This window comes from Anomaloglossus baeobatrachus, chromosome 4, assembly GCF_048569485.1.
Source record: "Anomaloglossus baeobatrachus isolate aAnoBae1 chromosome 4, aAnoBae1.hap1, whole genome shotgun sequence".
Classification (NCBI taxonomy): domain Eukaryota; kingdom Metazoa; phylum Chordata; class Amphibia; order Anura; family Aromobatidae; genus Anomaloglossus; species Anomaloglossus baeobatrachus.
In genome coordinates, this window is record NC_134356.1 from 28,467,386 (window position 1) to 28,483,676 (window position 16,291).

At 42.8% G+C, this 16,291-nt stretch overlaps 1 protein-coding gene across 1 annotated transcript in view; it reads left to right on the forward strand.

The window, feature by feature from the left end:
* KDM7A (lysine demethylase 7A) overlaps positions 1-16,291 on the forward strand; it is an 81,086-nt gene that overhangs the window by 32,333 nt on the left and 32,462 nt on the right. The window contains exon 2 of the mRNA XM_075342138.1: positions 2,788-2,873. Coding sequence (XP_075198253.1) covers positions 2,788-2,873 — 86 coding nt within the window. The remainder of the gene's footprint in view (positions 1-2,787; positions 2,874-16,291) is intronic.

Here is a 16,291-nt window from a genome sequence, read left to right on the forward strand (position 1 = left end):
AAAAAGGGCTGGATGATTTTCCCAGTACACAAAACATTGTCAGTTATAAATGATTTACTGACAAAATATATAATTGGCGGAGGAAGGTTAACTAAGTTGTTTTTTTTTTCTTCTTTTCTTCAACCTATGTAACTACATAAGTGACATATATATTATCGCAGAGAGGCCCACCGGAGGATTCTCCTTCCTTCCGGTGGCCAGTCCTAGCCGGAGTGGAAGGCAACATATTGGGTAGAGTATGCAACTGAAGTCACATTTCCAGTACTGAGCGTTCTGCTAGGGCGAGCGGTGGACTTTTTTTTTTTTTTTTTTTTGTGTGCAGCTTTGGGTGTGACTAGAGTACAAAGTGATGATTGCAACTTGGAATCGGTTTAGGAAGTTTGTGATTGTAGTTTTGACTGTGACATGAAGTTGTAAAGAACCAAGATGGGCAGGATTTCAAGAAAAATATTTTTTTATTTTTTTTTTTTTGACTCTTGGCATCTGTTTCTCCCTCCCCCTAGTTGTGACTTTCTCAGCCGAGTGTTGGCAGGTCCGTCGCCAAACAATTTTATGCAGCGCTCTGGAAACAGCTGCTGCTGTACGTTATGTGCTGCGTGACGGAGCGAGCGAGAGGGCCTGTCACCGACCCCGCGCGTGCTATGTTATTCCTCATATCGATGAATATGTCATGGCCGTATTATTCCGAGTGATTTATGTAATATTAATCATCAATTTGCACGGAAGACCCCTCTGGAGGTCACTAGTCTGCAGAATGAGGCTTCTTCTCTTGGTTTCCTCCTGGACCTTCCACATTCTTATACTAGAAAGTTTCCGGAAAGTCGTACAGTTACCTATATTCACAAGAACCAAAAATTGGTAAGATGGATAAAAAAAGACCTACTTACTACTCCGGCCATCATAACATCAATGTTTTGCCCCTGTGTTGGCATCGTATCGGCAAGTAACCTCCCGCTATGGAGAGCTGAGATCCTCTTAGAGGAACCGTCACTAGGTCAGAAGTGGCCACTTATTAGTCTGTGTTATTTCCACTGTTCCCCTGAGTATTCCAGTTTTTTCTTTTTTTAAATCCGCCATACGGTTCCAGAGATATGAGACTTTTTCTTTGGAGCTAATTTTTATATCCTCAGGGGCGTGCCTCACATGGATCCTCAGGGGCGTGTCTTTAGACCATTGCACTAAATAGGCCCATATCTCTGAAACCGTATGGCGGATTTTGAAAAAGAAAAAAGCGGATTACTCAGCCGATCAGCAGGAATAACATATGATTAAAAAATGGCCACTTTTGACCTGTTTTAAGAGAAGTCTCTTAAAGGGATGCTCTACAGTGCAGCTGCCAAATATGTTACTGGTATAGAAATGCTACAGGAACCTTATGCTTTAGTGTGGATGCATGCAGCAGTGTTACCATGTCACCTATTGTTAAAGGGAAAGTTTACACATGGTCATCCTTCCTAATTATGTTGAAGGTTATCCTTACATTTTGAAGGGGGGGGGAAAGGGGGCACATACTTCCATAAAGAGTTTGAGCCCTCGTGGCTGATTGGAAATGTTGTTAAAAGGGGATGTCTGGTGGGGGTCCACACCCATAGGCAGAAGGGAGATTTTATTCCTAATGGGGAACTGTTCAACAAATAACCCCTTTATCGCTTCATGATGAATCCGGAGCTTCAACCATGGAATTATTTACATATAAACCCACATTTGTAGAAATGTTACCTGCCCGATGCCACCACTAGGGGGCCTATCTGTAGACAGCCATATACAGATCAACCCTATGTTGGTGGCAAGTCAATATGATGAGGCCTCACCTGTAAACCCCTTTCCCAACAAAAAACAATAAAACATTTTTTTTATGAAAGAATTGCCCAAATAATTGCACCAACTGTGCCTTAAAAGAAATTAAGTGTTTTTTTTCAATTCAATTGTATGAATAATAATCTATACAAAATATTAATATTATAACATTTTTTTATTTTTTATATATATATTTTTTAAAATTATATAAAATATGTAAAAAATAATTTTATACTTATTGCATTTTTTTATTATGTAAAATATATAAAAATGTTGTTGATATAAATAAAATAACTAATTTTATTAATATAATATACTATTTTTTTTTTTATTGTATAAAATTGATAATCATTTTATATCATATAAAATATTTATAATAACATTTTATAATAATTTTGTTTATATAAAATATATAAAGTATTAATGCATTTTTTTATACATATATAATTTTATATTTTGTTTTCTATAATATTTTTTATATGTTATATAATATAAATTTTTTATATATATTTTATACAATAAATAAAATTAACTTTATATATTTTATATAAAAATAAAATATATTTTATATTGTTTTATATCTTAATAAAATATATTTTATATAATATAAAATATAATATAAAAATAAAATATATTTTATGTTTTATATATTAATAAAATATATTTTATATATTAAAATATATTTTATATAATATAAAATATAATATAAAAATATATATTTTATGGTTTATATATTAATAAAATATATTTTATATAAAATATAATATAAAAATAAAATACATTTTTTATATTGTTTTATATATTAATAAAATATATTTTATATAATATAAAATATAATCAATTTTTATATAATATCAAAATAAAATTTTTATTATAATGGCTGTTATTTTGTTTATTAATAGTAATATTTTTTATTATTATTTATTTTATTTTTTTTATTACAAATTCTGATTTACCAACACATTATTTTTCTTTCCCCCCTTCCTACAGCTGTGTAAAAGTTGAAGAGCATCAGGCGGCAGATATCGACCTCTACCACTGTCCAAACTGTGAAGTGCTTCACGGGTCCTCCCAGTGTAAGTATAGAGAGCCACGGCGTTTTTCGGGACCCAGGTCTGCCACTTTTTTTTTTTTTTTTTTTTGTGCCACTATATGGAATAAAGTAGACAATTACAGTATTCTATATAGTAGGAGGTAAAAAAATAATCACTCCGATGGACGTCACAAGAACACTCCTGACACGTGACGCATGCACTTTGTGGATTTCTGGCGCAAGCGCAAAAATGAGTGAACTTTGAAGAGTTTTGACGATTGGAAAGCATGTTAGAGGATTATGTCACTCGGAGTGGGCCTGTGATCATCACTTCCCCTTACACCCTCTTATTTTTAACCAGCTCCTATGACACATGTATGATCCCAGCTTTTCTGTGAGCCATTTCCTGGAGAGTACATGAGCCGGCCGCCGCGGGTGCTCATTATTTGTCTGAGTCAGCCTCCTCCGCTCAGTCTTGTAGGTACAAGTCTTCCTCCTATGAACCCTTGGCAGATTTTTTTCTCTTGAAGGATGAACAAAAGAACATTTATCAATTTTAATGCCATTAGCTTAAACAAAAAGTTGGGCTTTCGCAGCCTCCACCTGGTACTGTGTATCAGATCTGCCCACTTACATTAGGGTGGCATTCCTGTACAAAACAGGTTATAATTGCCCTTTAAAAGCGGAAAAAAACTGGGCTGTTGCTTCCTCCACCTGGTACTGGGTAGGAGATCTGTCTACATACAGTGCCTTGCAAAAGTATTCATATCCTGTGAAGTTTTCCACATTTTTTTTCACGTTCCCACCACCATAAACCTAAATATATCTTATTGTGATTTAATGTATCTGGAATGATATATGGTCTTCTAAGTCTGAAAATTGTGAGTTGCATTTGTATTCAGCCCCCTGTAGTCTGTTACCCCTAAATAAAATCCTGAGTGACCGATTGCCTCCAGAAGTTGCCTAATTAGTAAATTGAGACGACCTGGGGGGTGTAATTTCCTTTTAGTTAAACTACTGCTCTTCTGTGAAGGCGTCAGAGGTTTGTGTGAGAACATTAGGAACCAAACAGCATCATGAAAAACCAAGGAACACACCAGACAGGTCAGGGATAAAGTTGTGGAGAAGAGCAAAGCAGGGTTAGGTTATAAAATGAAAAATAGCCCAAGCTCTGAACATGTCACGGAGCATTGTTCAGTCCATCATCCCAAAATGGAAAGAGTATGGTACAACTGGAATCCTACCAAGACATGGCCGCCACCTAAACTGACATCCCAAGCAAGGCGAGCACTAAGAGAAGCAGCCAAAAGGCTCATGATCACTGGAGGAACCGCAGAGATCACAGCTCAGGGGAGAGAATATGTCCACAGGACAACTATTAGCCATATACTCCACAAATCTGGCTTTTATAGAACATTAGCAAGAAGAGAGGCATAAGAAGTCCCGTTTGCAAAAAGCCATATAGGGGACACGGTGAGTAGCGGAAGAAGGTGTTCTGGTCAGATGAGACCATGGAAGAACTTTTTGGGCTAAATCCAAAACGCTGTGGGTGGTAGAAATCCTCTAACCTTGCACATCACCCTGGAAACACCATCCCCACAGTCACACATGGTGGTGGCCGCATCATTCTGTGGGAAAGCTTTACTTCAGCAGGGGCAGGGAAGCAGGTCCGAGTTGATTGGAAGATGGATGGAGCTAAATAGAAGGCAAATAGTGGAGGAAAACCTGTTAGAGGCTGCAAAGGACTTGACACTAGAGCGTATTATTATATTATTATAGCGCCATTTAATCTATGGCGCTTTACAAGTGAAAGAGGGTATACGTACAACAATCATTAACAGTACAAAACAGGCTGGTATAGGAGGAGAGAGGACCCTGCCCGCGAGGGCTCACAGTCTACAGGAGGAGAGAGGACCCTGCCCGCGAGGGCTCACAGTCTACAGGAGGAGAGAGGACCCTGCCCGCGAGGGCTCACAGTCTACAGGAGGAGAGAGGACCCTGCCCGCGAGGGCTCACAGTCTACAGGGAATGTGTGATGGTGCAAGAGGTGAGGACAGAGCTGGTTGCGCAGTGGTCTACTGGACTGAGGGCTATTGTAGGTTGTAGGCTTGTTGGAAGAGGTGGGTCTTGAGGTTCCTCTTGAAGCTTTCCACGGTAGGGGAGAGTCTGATATGCTGAGGTAGAGCGTTCCAGAGTATGGGGGAGGCACGGGAGAAATCTTGTACGCGATTGTGGGAAGAGGAGATAAGTGAGGAGCAGAGAAGGAGATCTTGTGAGGATCTGAGGTTGCGTGCAGGTAGGTACCGGGAGACTAGGTCACAGATGTAAGGAGGAGACAGGTTGTGGATGGCTTTGTATGTCATGGTTAATATTTTGAACTGGAGTCGTTGGGCCGATGGGAAGCCAGTGAAGGGATTGGCAGAGTGGCGAGGCTGGGGAATAGCGGGGGGAGAGGTGGATTAAGCGGGCCGCAGAGTTTAGGATAGATTGGAGGGGTGCAAGAGTGTTGGAAGGGAGGCCAGAGAGCAGGAGGTTGCAGTAGTTGAGGCGGGAGATGATGAGGGCATGCACTAATGTTTTTGCTGATTCTTGGTTAAGGAAAGCACGGATCCGGGAGATATTTTTGAGTTGTAGTCTGCATGAGGTGAAGAGGGCTTGGATGTGTGGCTTGAAGGATAGAGCAGAGTCGAGGGTTACTCCAAGCGTAGGTTCCACTTCCAGCAGGACAACAACCCTAGACATCCTGCCAGAGCTACAATGGAGGGTTTAGATGAGGGCATATTCATGTGTGTGAGCGGCCCAGTCACAGTCCAGACCGAAATCCGAGAGAATGTATGACAGACCTGAAAACTGCTGATCACAGACGTCTCCATTCAATCTCACTGAGCGAGAGCGAGTGTGCAAAGGAGCAGAGGAAACATGTCACCTCTAGATGTGCAAAACTGGTAGAGACATCCCAAAAGAGTCACCGCAGTAATCGCAGCTAAAGGTGGTCCTACAAACTATTGACTCGGGGGAGTGAATACAAATGCAGACTTATAATTTTTAATATATTTAGAAAACCAGATGTCGTCCCTTTACACTCCACAAATATCTGCTACTTAGTGTTAGAATATATATTTAATAATACAAACTGAGGAAGAAAGAGCGCAAATAGGGTCTTACTAGATATAAAAAAAAAAAAAAAAAAAATTGTTTTATTAATAAATATTTTATTCCATAGGTCCATGCGTTTCAAGGTTCAAGACCTCTTCTTCAGGACCAAAAAAAGAGGAAAAATCAACAATACATTGTATACATTGTATTGTTGCTTTTTCTTTTCTTTTTTTGTCCTGAAAAAGAGGTCTTGAACCTTGAAACGCGTGGACCTATGGAATAAAATATTTATTAGTAAATCAACAATTTTTTTTCATCATGTTTGGCGACAGCGCAGCATTAACCCCTTCTCCTCTCCAGCATTGAACATATATTTACGGTAAGTTTGTGGGTGTAACGTGGAAAAAAAAAAGTGGAAATGTTCACATGGTATGAATACTTGTGCAAGACATAGCTGTAGGATTAAGAAGATACTGGTAGAAAACCGGGAAGATTTTTCATTTAGGAGTCTGGAAATACTGGGCTGTTTGCAGTTTTCATCTGGTACTGAGTAGCAGATCTGTCCACGTGTGTGACACTACGATTGTGAAGATTGAACAGATAAAGATGGACGCTTATACAGTGTGTCCACCCATATCCTGTCCACCGCCATTAACTTGAGAACAGCGGCAGCTATAGGCATAGAAGTGGTGTCTAGGTATAGTAAAGTAGCCATGCGCTACACAATGTAACCACCTATAGCGCCACCTGGTGGAAAACAACGGAGTTAGCATTTTTATCTCGAAAACGGAACCAGATAGAGAAAAAAAGTGAATTATAAAGTTGTATGGCATCAATTCAATACGAATCGACACCTTGCATACAGAAATGCTATGATTAGAACGTGTAAAACTCACAAGGCTGCGGACGTGAAGCGACACCTCATGGAGACCTTCCTACAAGTCATTGGGTATGGTGGCTGTGTGGAGTTGGCCTCCGCTCACCTGTCCTGACCCCATTGGACTTCTTTCTGTGAGGTCACATCAAACAGCAGGTGTATGCGACCCCTCCACCAACATTGCAGGACCTACGACGACGTATCACAGATGCTTGTGCAAACGTGTCACCTACCATATTGCAAAGCGTGCAGCAAGATACAGTATGCTGTGCAGAGCCCAGATGTGCATTGCAGCTGACGGGGGACAGTAATGAGCGCCATATGCGTGACCAGCATTCAATGTTGGGGGTGTTTCATGGGTATCATAGCATTTCTGTATGCAAAGTGTCGATTCGTATTGAATTGATGATGCCTGCAACTTTGTAATTCACTTTTTTTCTCTATCTCGTTCCGTTTTCGAGATAAAAATGCAAGCGCCGTTGTTTTCCACCAGGTGGCGCTATAAGTGGTTTCATTGCGTAGCGCATGGCTACTTTACTATACCTAGACACCACTTCTATGCCTATAGCTGCCGCCGTTCTCAAGTTAATGGCGGTGGACAGGATATGGGTGGACACACTGTATATTAGTATAGTATAGGTTCTCTTTAAATGCTTTGCATACCCTTTTGAGGTTTTTCGTTTTTTTCAGGGGGTAAGTCATTATGTTGTACATATCTATTATTACTATGCGGTTGCGGTCGTGTGTTATATATTTTCATATGATGTGTTGGCTTCTTTTTTCTCCTCTTCTGTGATGACAGTAATTATTTTGACCCGCCGGCATTGTGTGTGTGTTTTGCCTTGTGGCAGATAAAGGCAAGTGAGGACAATGCGGCCGCTCTGGTCACAGGCATCTCTGGTATTTGATGTCTCGCCCCGCACGCTCCGTTGTGGGCGCTATCCCCGCTATAAGCCGTCCGCCGTGGTAAATGGATTTTAAAACTGGTGCATAGTGATAAAATATCCTCCGGGAAACAAAAAAAGGAAAAAAATTCTGTTCAAATCAGACCGTAATACAAGATGTTAATGGCCCGGGTCCTCTAATGTGGATATCGGCGGCAGAGCCAGACAGTCTGCTTTCCCTCATACATTATTTTAGCGCTTTTTTTTTTTTTTTAGTAAAATTGATTATCGCGGAAGGTTAAGCACTCTGCTCTGAAATCCGGGATCTGCTGTAATGGAGAGATAACTGGATCATTGATCCGGTGACATGTCGGCTGCGGCTCGTCCTAATGAAATACAGTAATGTGCCCTGGATGGCGCGAGCCCCGGCTGCTCTTATCATGTTCGGAAATAGGGCCGCGAGAAAAAGACATTTTCAAAGCTGATGGACTGAAAAAAAAAAGGCGATATATCCGCCGAAAAATTATTATAACCTGACGTTACATGAGCCCGAGAGATCAATAATACCAGAGCAATCACTAGATGGGACCCGGCCGCCGCTCCCTCCTCCTCCTCACCCACCACTGCCTTGTGGCAGCTACCTCTCTGCCCCCTTGTGGCTCCAACTGCCCCCCCCCCCACACTTCTTCTCCTCCATTTCCCCTGCCCTTTGCCGGCTGACTCCCTACCCCCTGGTTACTCCAATTGTGTCCAACACCCCCCCGCTCCGTTGCGCTGGCTGCCTTACCCTCTCTCCTCCCCCTTTCCGCTAGCTGCCTTCTCCCCCCTCCCCTTTTGCGCCAGCTGCCCTCTCCCCTGCCTGTCCCCATTTTTGTCGGCTGCCTTCTCGCCCCTCCCCTTTTTCTGCCGGCTGCCTTCTCGCTCCTCCCCTTTTTCTGCCGGCTGCCTTCTCGCCCCTCCCCTTTTTCTGCCGGCTGCCTTCTCGCCCCTCCCCTTTTTCTGCCGGCTGCCTTCTCGCCCCTCCCCTTTTTCTGCCGGCTGCCTTCTCGCCCCTCCCCTTTTTCTGCCGGCTGCCTTCTCGCCCCTCCCCTTTTTCTGCCGGCTGCCTTCTTGCCCCTCCCCTTTTTCTGCCGGCTGCCTTCTCGCCCCTCCCCTTTTTCTGCCGGCTGCCTTCTCGCCCCTCCCCTTTTTCTGCCGGCTGCCTTCTCGCCCCTCCCCTTTTTCTGCCGGCTGCCTTCTCGCCCCTCCCCTTTTTCTGCCGGCTGCCTTCTGGCCCCTCCCCTTTTTCTGCCGGCTGCCTTCTCGCCCCTCCCCTTTTTCTGCCGGCTGCCTTCTCGCCCCTCCCCTTTTTCTGCCGGCTGCCTTCTCGCCCCTCCCCTTTTTCTGCCGGCTGCCTTCTCGCCCCTCCCCTTTTTCTGCCGGCTGCCTTCTCGCCCCTCCCCTTTTTCTGCCGGCTGCCTTCTCGCCCCTCCCCTTTTTCTGCCGGCTGCCTTCTCGCCCCTCCCCTTTTTCTGCCGGCTGCCTTCTCGCCCCTCCTCTTTTTGCGCCGGCTGCCTTCTTGCCCCTCTGCCTTCTGCCTCCCTCCCCTTTTGCGCCTGCTGCCCCCTCCCCCCTCCCTTTTTGCGCCTGCTGCCTTCCCCCCCCCTCCCTTTTTGCTCCTGCTACCCTCTCCTCCCCCCTTTTTCCGCTGGCTGCCTTCTCCCCCCCCCCATTTTGCGCCAGCTGCCCCCCCCCCATTTTGCGCCAGCTGCCCCCCCCCATTTTGCGCCAGCTGCCCCCCCCCCCATTTTGCGCCAGCTGCCCCCCCCATTTTGCGCCAGCTGCCCCCCCCCCATTTTGCGCCAGCTGCCCCCCCCCCCATTTTGCGCCAGCTGCCTTCTCTTTCCCCCCCTTTTTGCGGCGGCTAGCTTCTCCCTGTGCCCCCCCTCCCCTTTTGCACAGTTTGCCTTTGCCCCCCCCCCCTTTTTACGCTGGCTGCTTTCTCCCCTTCCCCCTTTTGTGCTAACTCCCCTCCCCCCCCCCCTCTCTCTCAGCGCCATCTGCCTTACCCACCTTTCATTGCACCCCCCCCATCCTCTTGCCCCTCCGCCCCTCCCCCGTTGCGCCTGCAAGGGAATAATGGGAAACCTATTTGAGTCTTTCTGGCATTTGATAAAACCCCGGCAGGGCTGTAGGGTGCAGTGTTTGAATATCCGCACCCCTGCGCCCCTTACTCTTTATGGGACGTCCGGGGATGGCCGGGTGCAGCGTTCTGCCTTCTCCTTCGGTCCATTAAACAGGTTGTCCTCACCGAGCGATCTATGATCACCTAGTCAGTGGATGGGGGATACTTTTTTTTTTTTCTGTAGCCTGGGATACCCCCTTTAAAAAAAAAAAATAAAAATACACATATATAAAAATGTGAGTCAGCGAATGCGCGGCGCTGCTGCCTGTCTCTGCCTGTCAGGTAGGAACATTCCTGTAACTCGCCCGCAGCGTGCGATCGCCCCAGATACCAGATCATCGGCCATCTGCAGATCAAAAGGGGCTCGCTAATCGCTTAATTTCCTATATACAGTACAGACCAAAAGTTTGGACACACCTCCTCATCTCTAGAACAACTGTTAAGAGGAGACTTCGTGCAGCAGCCTTCATGGTAAAATAGCTGCTAGGAAACCGCTGCTAAGGACAGGCAACAAGCAGAAGAGACTTGTTTGGGCTAAAGAACACAAGGAATGGACATTAGACCAGTGGACATCTGTGCTTTGGTCTGATGAGTCCAAATTTGAGATCTTTGGATCCAACCACCGTGTCTTTGTAGAAAAGGTGAACGGATGGACTCTACATGGCTGGTTCCCACCGTGAAGCATGGAGGAGGAGGTGTGATGGTGTGGGGGGGCTTTGCTGGTGACACTGTTGGGGATTTATTCAAAATTGAAGGCATACAGAACCAGCATGGCTACCACAGCATCTTGCAGCGGCGTGCTATTCCATCCGGTTTGCGTTTAGTTGGACCATCATTTATTTTTCAACAGGACAATGACCCCAAACACACCTCCAGGCTGTGTAAGGGCTATGTGACTAAGAAGGAGAGTGATGGGTGCTACGCCAGATGACCTGGCCTCCACAGTCACCAGACCTGAACCCAATCGAGATGGTTTGGTGTGAGCTGGACCGCAGAGTGAAGGCAAAAGGGCCAACAAGTGCTAAGCATCTCTGGGAACTCCTTCAAGACTGTTGGAAAACCATTTCCGGGGACTACCTCTTGAAGCTCATCAAGAGAATGCCAAGAGTGTGCAAAGCATTAATCAAAGCAAAAGGTGGCTACTGTGAAGACCCTAGAATATAAGACATAATTTCAGTTGTTTCACACTTTAAGTATTTCATTCCACATGTGATCATTCATAGTTTTGATGTCTTCAATGTGAATCTACAATTTTCAGAGTCATGAAAATAAAGAAAACTCTTTGAATGAGGTGTGTCCAAACTCTTGGTCTGTACTGTGTGTGTATGTGTGTGTGTGTATATATATATATAGAGAGATAGAGAGAGATTATATATATATATATATATATATATATATATATATATATATATATATATATATATATATATATAGAGAGAGAGAGATTATATATATATATATATATATCTCAATCTATATCTATCAAAACTCAATGTAATACACTAATTATATATATATTATATTATATTGAATTTTGCCGTATATTATATTTTATATTTTTTTTTTTTAAGATTCTAACGTTCTATCTTTTGTCGGAAGAGTTTTCACCAGTCTCATTATCAGCAGAGGCGGGATTGCAATGACTGATAGCCCCTCTATACACAGCATCCACCAATCACAATAATGTCAGAGCTCCTCTCCCCTTCTTATTGACGTTTGCACACGCTCATTAGATGCTTCAATACAATAAATGGGGTCAGTGTTAGTCTATTGCGGCTAATGTACAAGTGCACTTCCTGAAACTGGGAAATTAGATTAAAAAAGTTCCATTGGGCCAGTGTGAGATGGGTGTCTTTAACCTGATGTGACTGGTGTCCTTACCATAAAAAAAAAAATCCAGATCAGAATTAGTGTGTAATCCTCCGGTATTATACGCCAGAGCTGCACTCACTATTCTGCTGGTGCAGTCACTGTGTACATACATTACATTACTGATCCTGAGTTACCTCCTGTATTGTACTCCAGAGCTGCACTCACTATTCTGCTGGTGCAGTCACTGTGTACATACACTACATTACTGATCCTGAATTACCTCCTGTATTATACTCCAGAGCTGCGCTCACTATTCTGCTGGTGCAGTCACTGTGTACATACAGGAGGTAACTCAGGATCAGTAATGTAATGTATGTACACAGTGACTGCACCAGCAGAATAGTGAGCGCAGCTCTGGAGTATAATACAGGAGGTAACTCGGGATCAGTAATGTAATGTATGTACACAGTGACTGCACCAGCAGAATAGTGAGCGCAGCTCTGGAGTATAATACAGGAGGTAACTCGGGATCAGTAATGTAGTGTATGTACACAGTGACTGCACCAGCAGAATAGTGAGCGCAGCTCTGGAGTATAATACAGGAGGTAACTCAGGATCAGTAATGTAATGTATTATCCTCCAGAGCTGCGCTCACTATTCTGCTGGTGCAGTCACTGTGTACATACATTACATTACTGATCCTGAGTTACCTCCTGTATTATACTCCAGAGCTGCACTCACTGTTCTGCTGGTGCAGTCACTGTATACATACATTACATTACTGATCCTGAGTTACCTCCTGTATTATACTCCAGAGCTGCACTCACTATTCTGCTGGTGCAGTCACTTTGTACATACATTACTTTATTTAATCTGTATTTTACTCCAGAGCCACATTCACAATTCTGCAAAACCTAAAGTTAAGTGTTCGTTTTCTGCACTGCACACTCTCCGGTGATTTGCATTTCCAGGCCTCGTCCATATTTGCCATTAGCAGAACTGTCACACGACGGTCGCCTGCGGCCCATGACGGGTCATGGTGACTTTTAATGGGTCACTCCAAGGTTTTTGATGTTTGAACAGAAAAATATCTGGGAAAAACAAGATTCTGCAACAGAGGAACCTCCCCGAGACCGGTGCAGATGAAGTTGAGCTTGCCGACTGTTTCCGATGTCCACCAGCAGAATTTTGATTGCTGCTCTGAGACACAATACAGGCTGAATCTCGGCACATGGTTAATGTAGTTCCAAAGTTCCTCATCTCTTTATAAAGTGGACATTGAAATTAATCAAAAATATAAAATCATTTTTTATGCATGTTGTAATGGTTCCGTCTTTGCTCTGACGAGTGTGCGCCGGAACCGAACAACAGCCGGGAAGAGCGAGGCGCGCGGACAGCAGCTTCCCCGGTGTCACAGCGCACACATCTGCTCCAGAGGTTTTCACATAACCTTGGATTATCTGCTGCGCGGGCCGCGCTTCTAGGAAAATCAGTGTTTTATGTTTTTTTCCTTTTATGCTTTGCATTGATGAGGACGGTACTGTCCCCATAAACACGTCACCTCTCCACCTTCACCCACTCTGAATGCTGATCGCAGTGCTCACCTCGTGCATTGTCCTCCCGCTCTCCGGCCTTGCAGTAAGTGGTTTATTATTGCGGAGAATGTGAATTCCATTAAACGCCGCGACCTCCAAACACCCAGAAATGGAGGAGACCGGCATATATATATGCACACATACACACACAGTACAGACCAAAAGTTTGGACACACCTCATTCAAAGAGTTTTCTTTATTTTCATGACTCTGAAAATTGTAGATTCACATTGAAGGCATCAAAACTATGAATTACCACATGTGGAATGAAATACTTAACAAAAAAGTGTGAAATAACTGAAAATCTGTCTTCTATTCTAGGTTCTTCACAGTAGCCACCTTTTGCTTTGATTACTGCTTTGCACACTCTTGGCATTCTCTTGATGAGCTTCAAGAGGTAGTCACCGGAAATGGTTTTCCAACAGTCTTGGAGGAGTTCCCAGAGATGCTTAGCACTTGTTGGCCCTTTTGCCTTCACTCTGCGGTCCAGCTCTCCCCCAAACCATCTCGATTGGGTTCAGGTCTGGTGGCTGTGGAGGCCCGGTCATCTGGCGTAGCACCCCATCACTCTCCTTCTTAGTCAAATAGCCCTTACACAGCCTGGAGGTGTTTGGGGTCATTGTCCTGTTGAAAAATAAATGATGGTCCAACTAAACGCAAACCGGATGGAATAGCACGCCGCTGCAAGATGCTGTGGTAGCCATGCTGGTTCTGTATGCCTTCAATTTTGAATAAATCCCCAACAGTGTCACCAGCAAAGCCCCCCCACACCATCACACCTCCTCCTCCATGCTTCACGGTGGGAACCAGCCATGTAGAGTCCATCCGTTCACCTTTTCTACAAAGACACGGTGGTTGGATCCAAAGATCTCAAATTTGGACTTATCAGACCAAAGCACAGATTTCCACTGGTCTAATGTCCATTCCTTGTGTTCTTTACCCAAACAAGCCTCTTCTGCTTGTTGCCTGTCCTTAGCAGAGGTTTCCTAGCAGCTATTTTACCATGAAGGCTGCTGCACAAAGTCTCCTCTTAATAGTTGTTCTAGTGATGAGAAGGTGTGTCCAAACTTTTGGTCTGTACTATATATAATATATTTTTTTGTTAATTCTTTTGTAGCATTACTTTACTTTTTTTGTTGTGTTTTTTTTATATATATTTTGTTGTTTTAGCATTACTTTTGTTTTATATATTTTTTGCTCATTATTTTGTAGCATTAATGTACTTTTTTTGTTATATGGATATAATTTTACTTTTTTTGTAGAATTCTTTTTTTTTTTTTTTTTTGTTCGTTATTTTGTAGCATTACTTTTACTTATATTTTTGGTTTATTATTTTGTAGCATTACTTTTTTTTGCATAATTCTGTTTGTTATTTTGTAGCATTATTGTTTTGTGTTTTTATATATATTTTTGCTCATTATTTTGTAGCATTACTGTTATTTTTTTTTTTATTTTTCGTTCGTTACTTTGCAGCATTACTTTACGTTTTTATTGTGTTTTTTTTATATATAATATATATATATATATATATATATATATATATATATATATATATATATACATAATTCATTATTTTGTAGTATTACTTTTTTTTGCTCATTGTTTTGTAGCATTATTGTACTTATTTGTTATGTATACATTTTTTTTTATTTTTTTGTAGCATTACTTTATTTTGTAGTTTTACTTTTTTGTTGTATAGTATTATTATTATTTATTATTATTATTATTATATTATATATATATATATATATATATATATATATATATATATATATATATATATATATATATATATATATATATATATATATATATATAATATATATTTTATTTTTTTTTTCTCTTACGGTGGCAGAGGAGGGTGGCTTACTAACGGAAAGGTGTGATAATGATGTTCTTGAGCTCTACCGTCTCCTGTCTTGACTCTTTTTGGGTTTATAAAGAACGCCGCGGCCCCCGGGCACTTGACCTCTAATGTACCTTGACCTAAATTTGCTTCTTCGAATGAACTGTTTTAACTTAAAAACCTCTTGTTCTGGGGCCGGGGTGCGGAGTGACACAGGATTAAATTACCTTCATTTAACTCCTCGGCGCCAGCGTGTTTAAACGCTCGCTCTTGGCTCCGAGCCAAGAAACTACGAGCAGAAGGTAACATGAAGGTTGGATTTTCTTTTGTGTTTTTTTTTTTTTTATTTTATTTTAAGAGTCAAATTTCACGGCCCGGGATTTTGACAGAACTACTGTTTTTTGTGTTTTTGTTTTTTTTTTTTTTTTTTTTTTTTTTTTTTTTGTAGTATATGAAGTGGTATATGCAGTACATTACAAAAGAGAGTACACCCCTCATATTTTTAATATTGGGACAGCAATGGAGATCTGACCCTGTGATACAATGTACAGTGTCAGTGCGCAGCTTGTATAGCTGGGTAAATTTGGTGTCCTCTAAATAAGTCAACACATAACCATTAATGTCTAAACCGTTGGCAACAAAAGTGAGTACACCCATAAGTGTGTGTGGCCACCATTATTTTCCAGCACAGCCTTAACTCTCTTAGGCCTGGAGGTCACTAGAGCTTCACAGGAGCCGCTGGATCCTCTTCCATCCTCCATGACGACATCACGGAGCCGGTGGATGTTAGAGACCTTGCGCTCCTCCACGTTCCACCTGAGGAGGCTCCACAGATGCTCCATAAGGTTCAGGTCTGGAGACGCTCGGCCAGTCCAGCACCTTTACCCTAAGTTTCTTCAGTAAGGCAGCGGTGGTTTTGGAGGTGTTTGGGGTCTTTATGTTGGAATATGAAGGGAGGGCATTGTGCTCTGCTTCAGTATGTCACAGGACATGTTGGCATTCATGGTTCCCTCAATGATCTGTAGCTCCCCACAGCCAGCAGCACTCATCCAGTTCCAAACCATGATCCTCCACCACCATGCCTGACTGTAGGCAGGACACACTTCTCTTTGTCCTCCTCACCTGGTTGCTGCCACACACGCATAACACCATCTGAACCACATTGGTTTATCTCAGTCTCATCACACC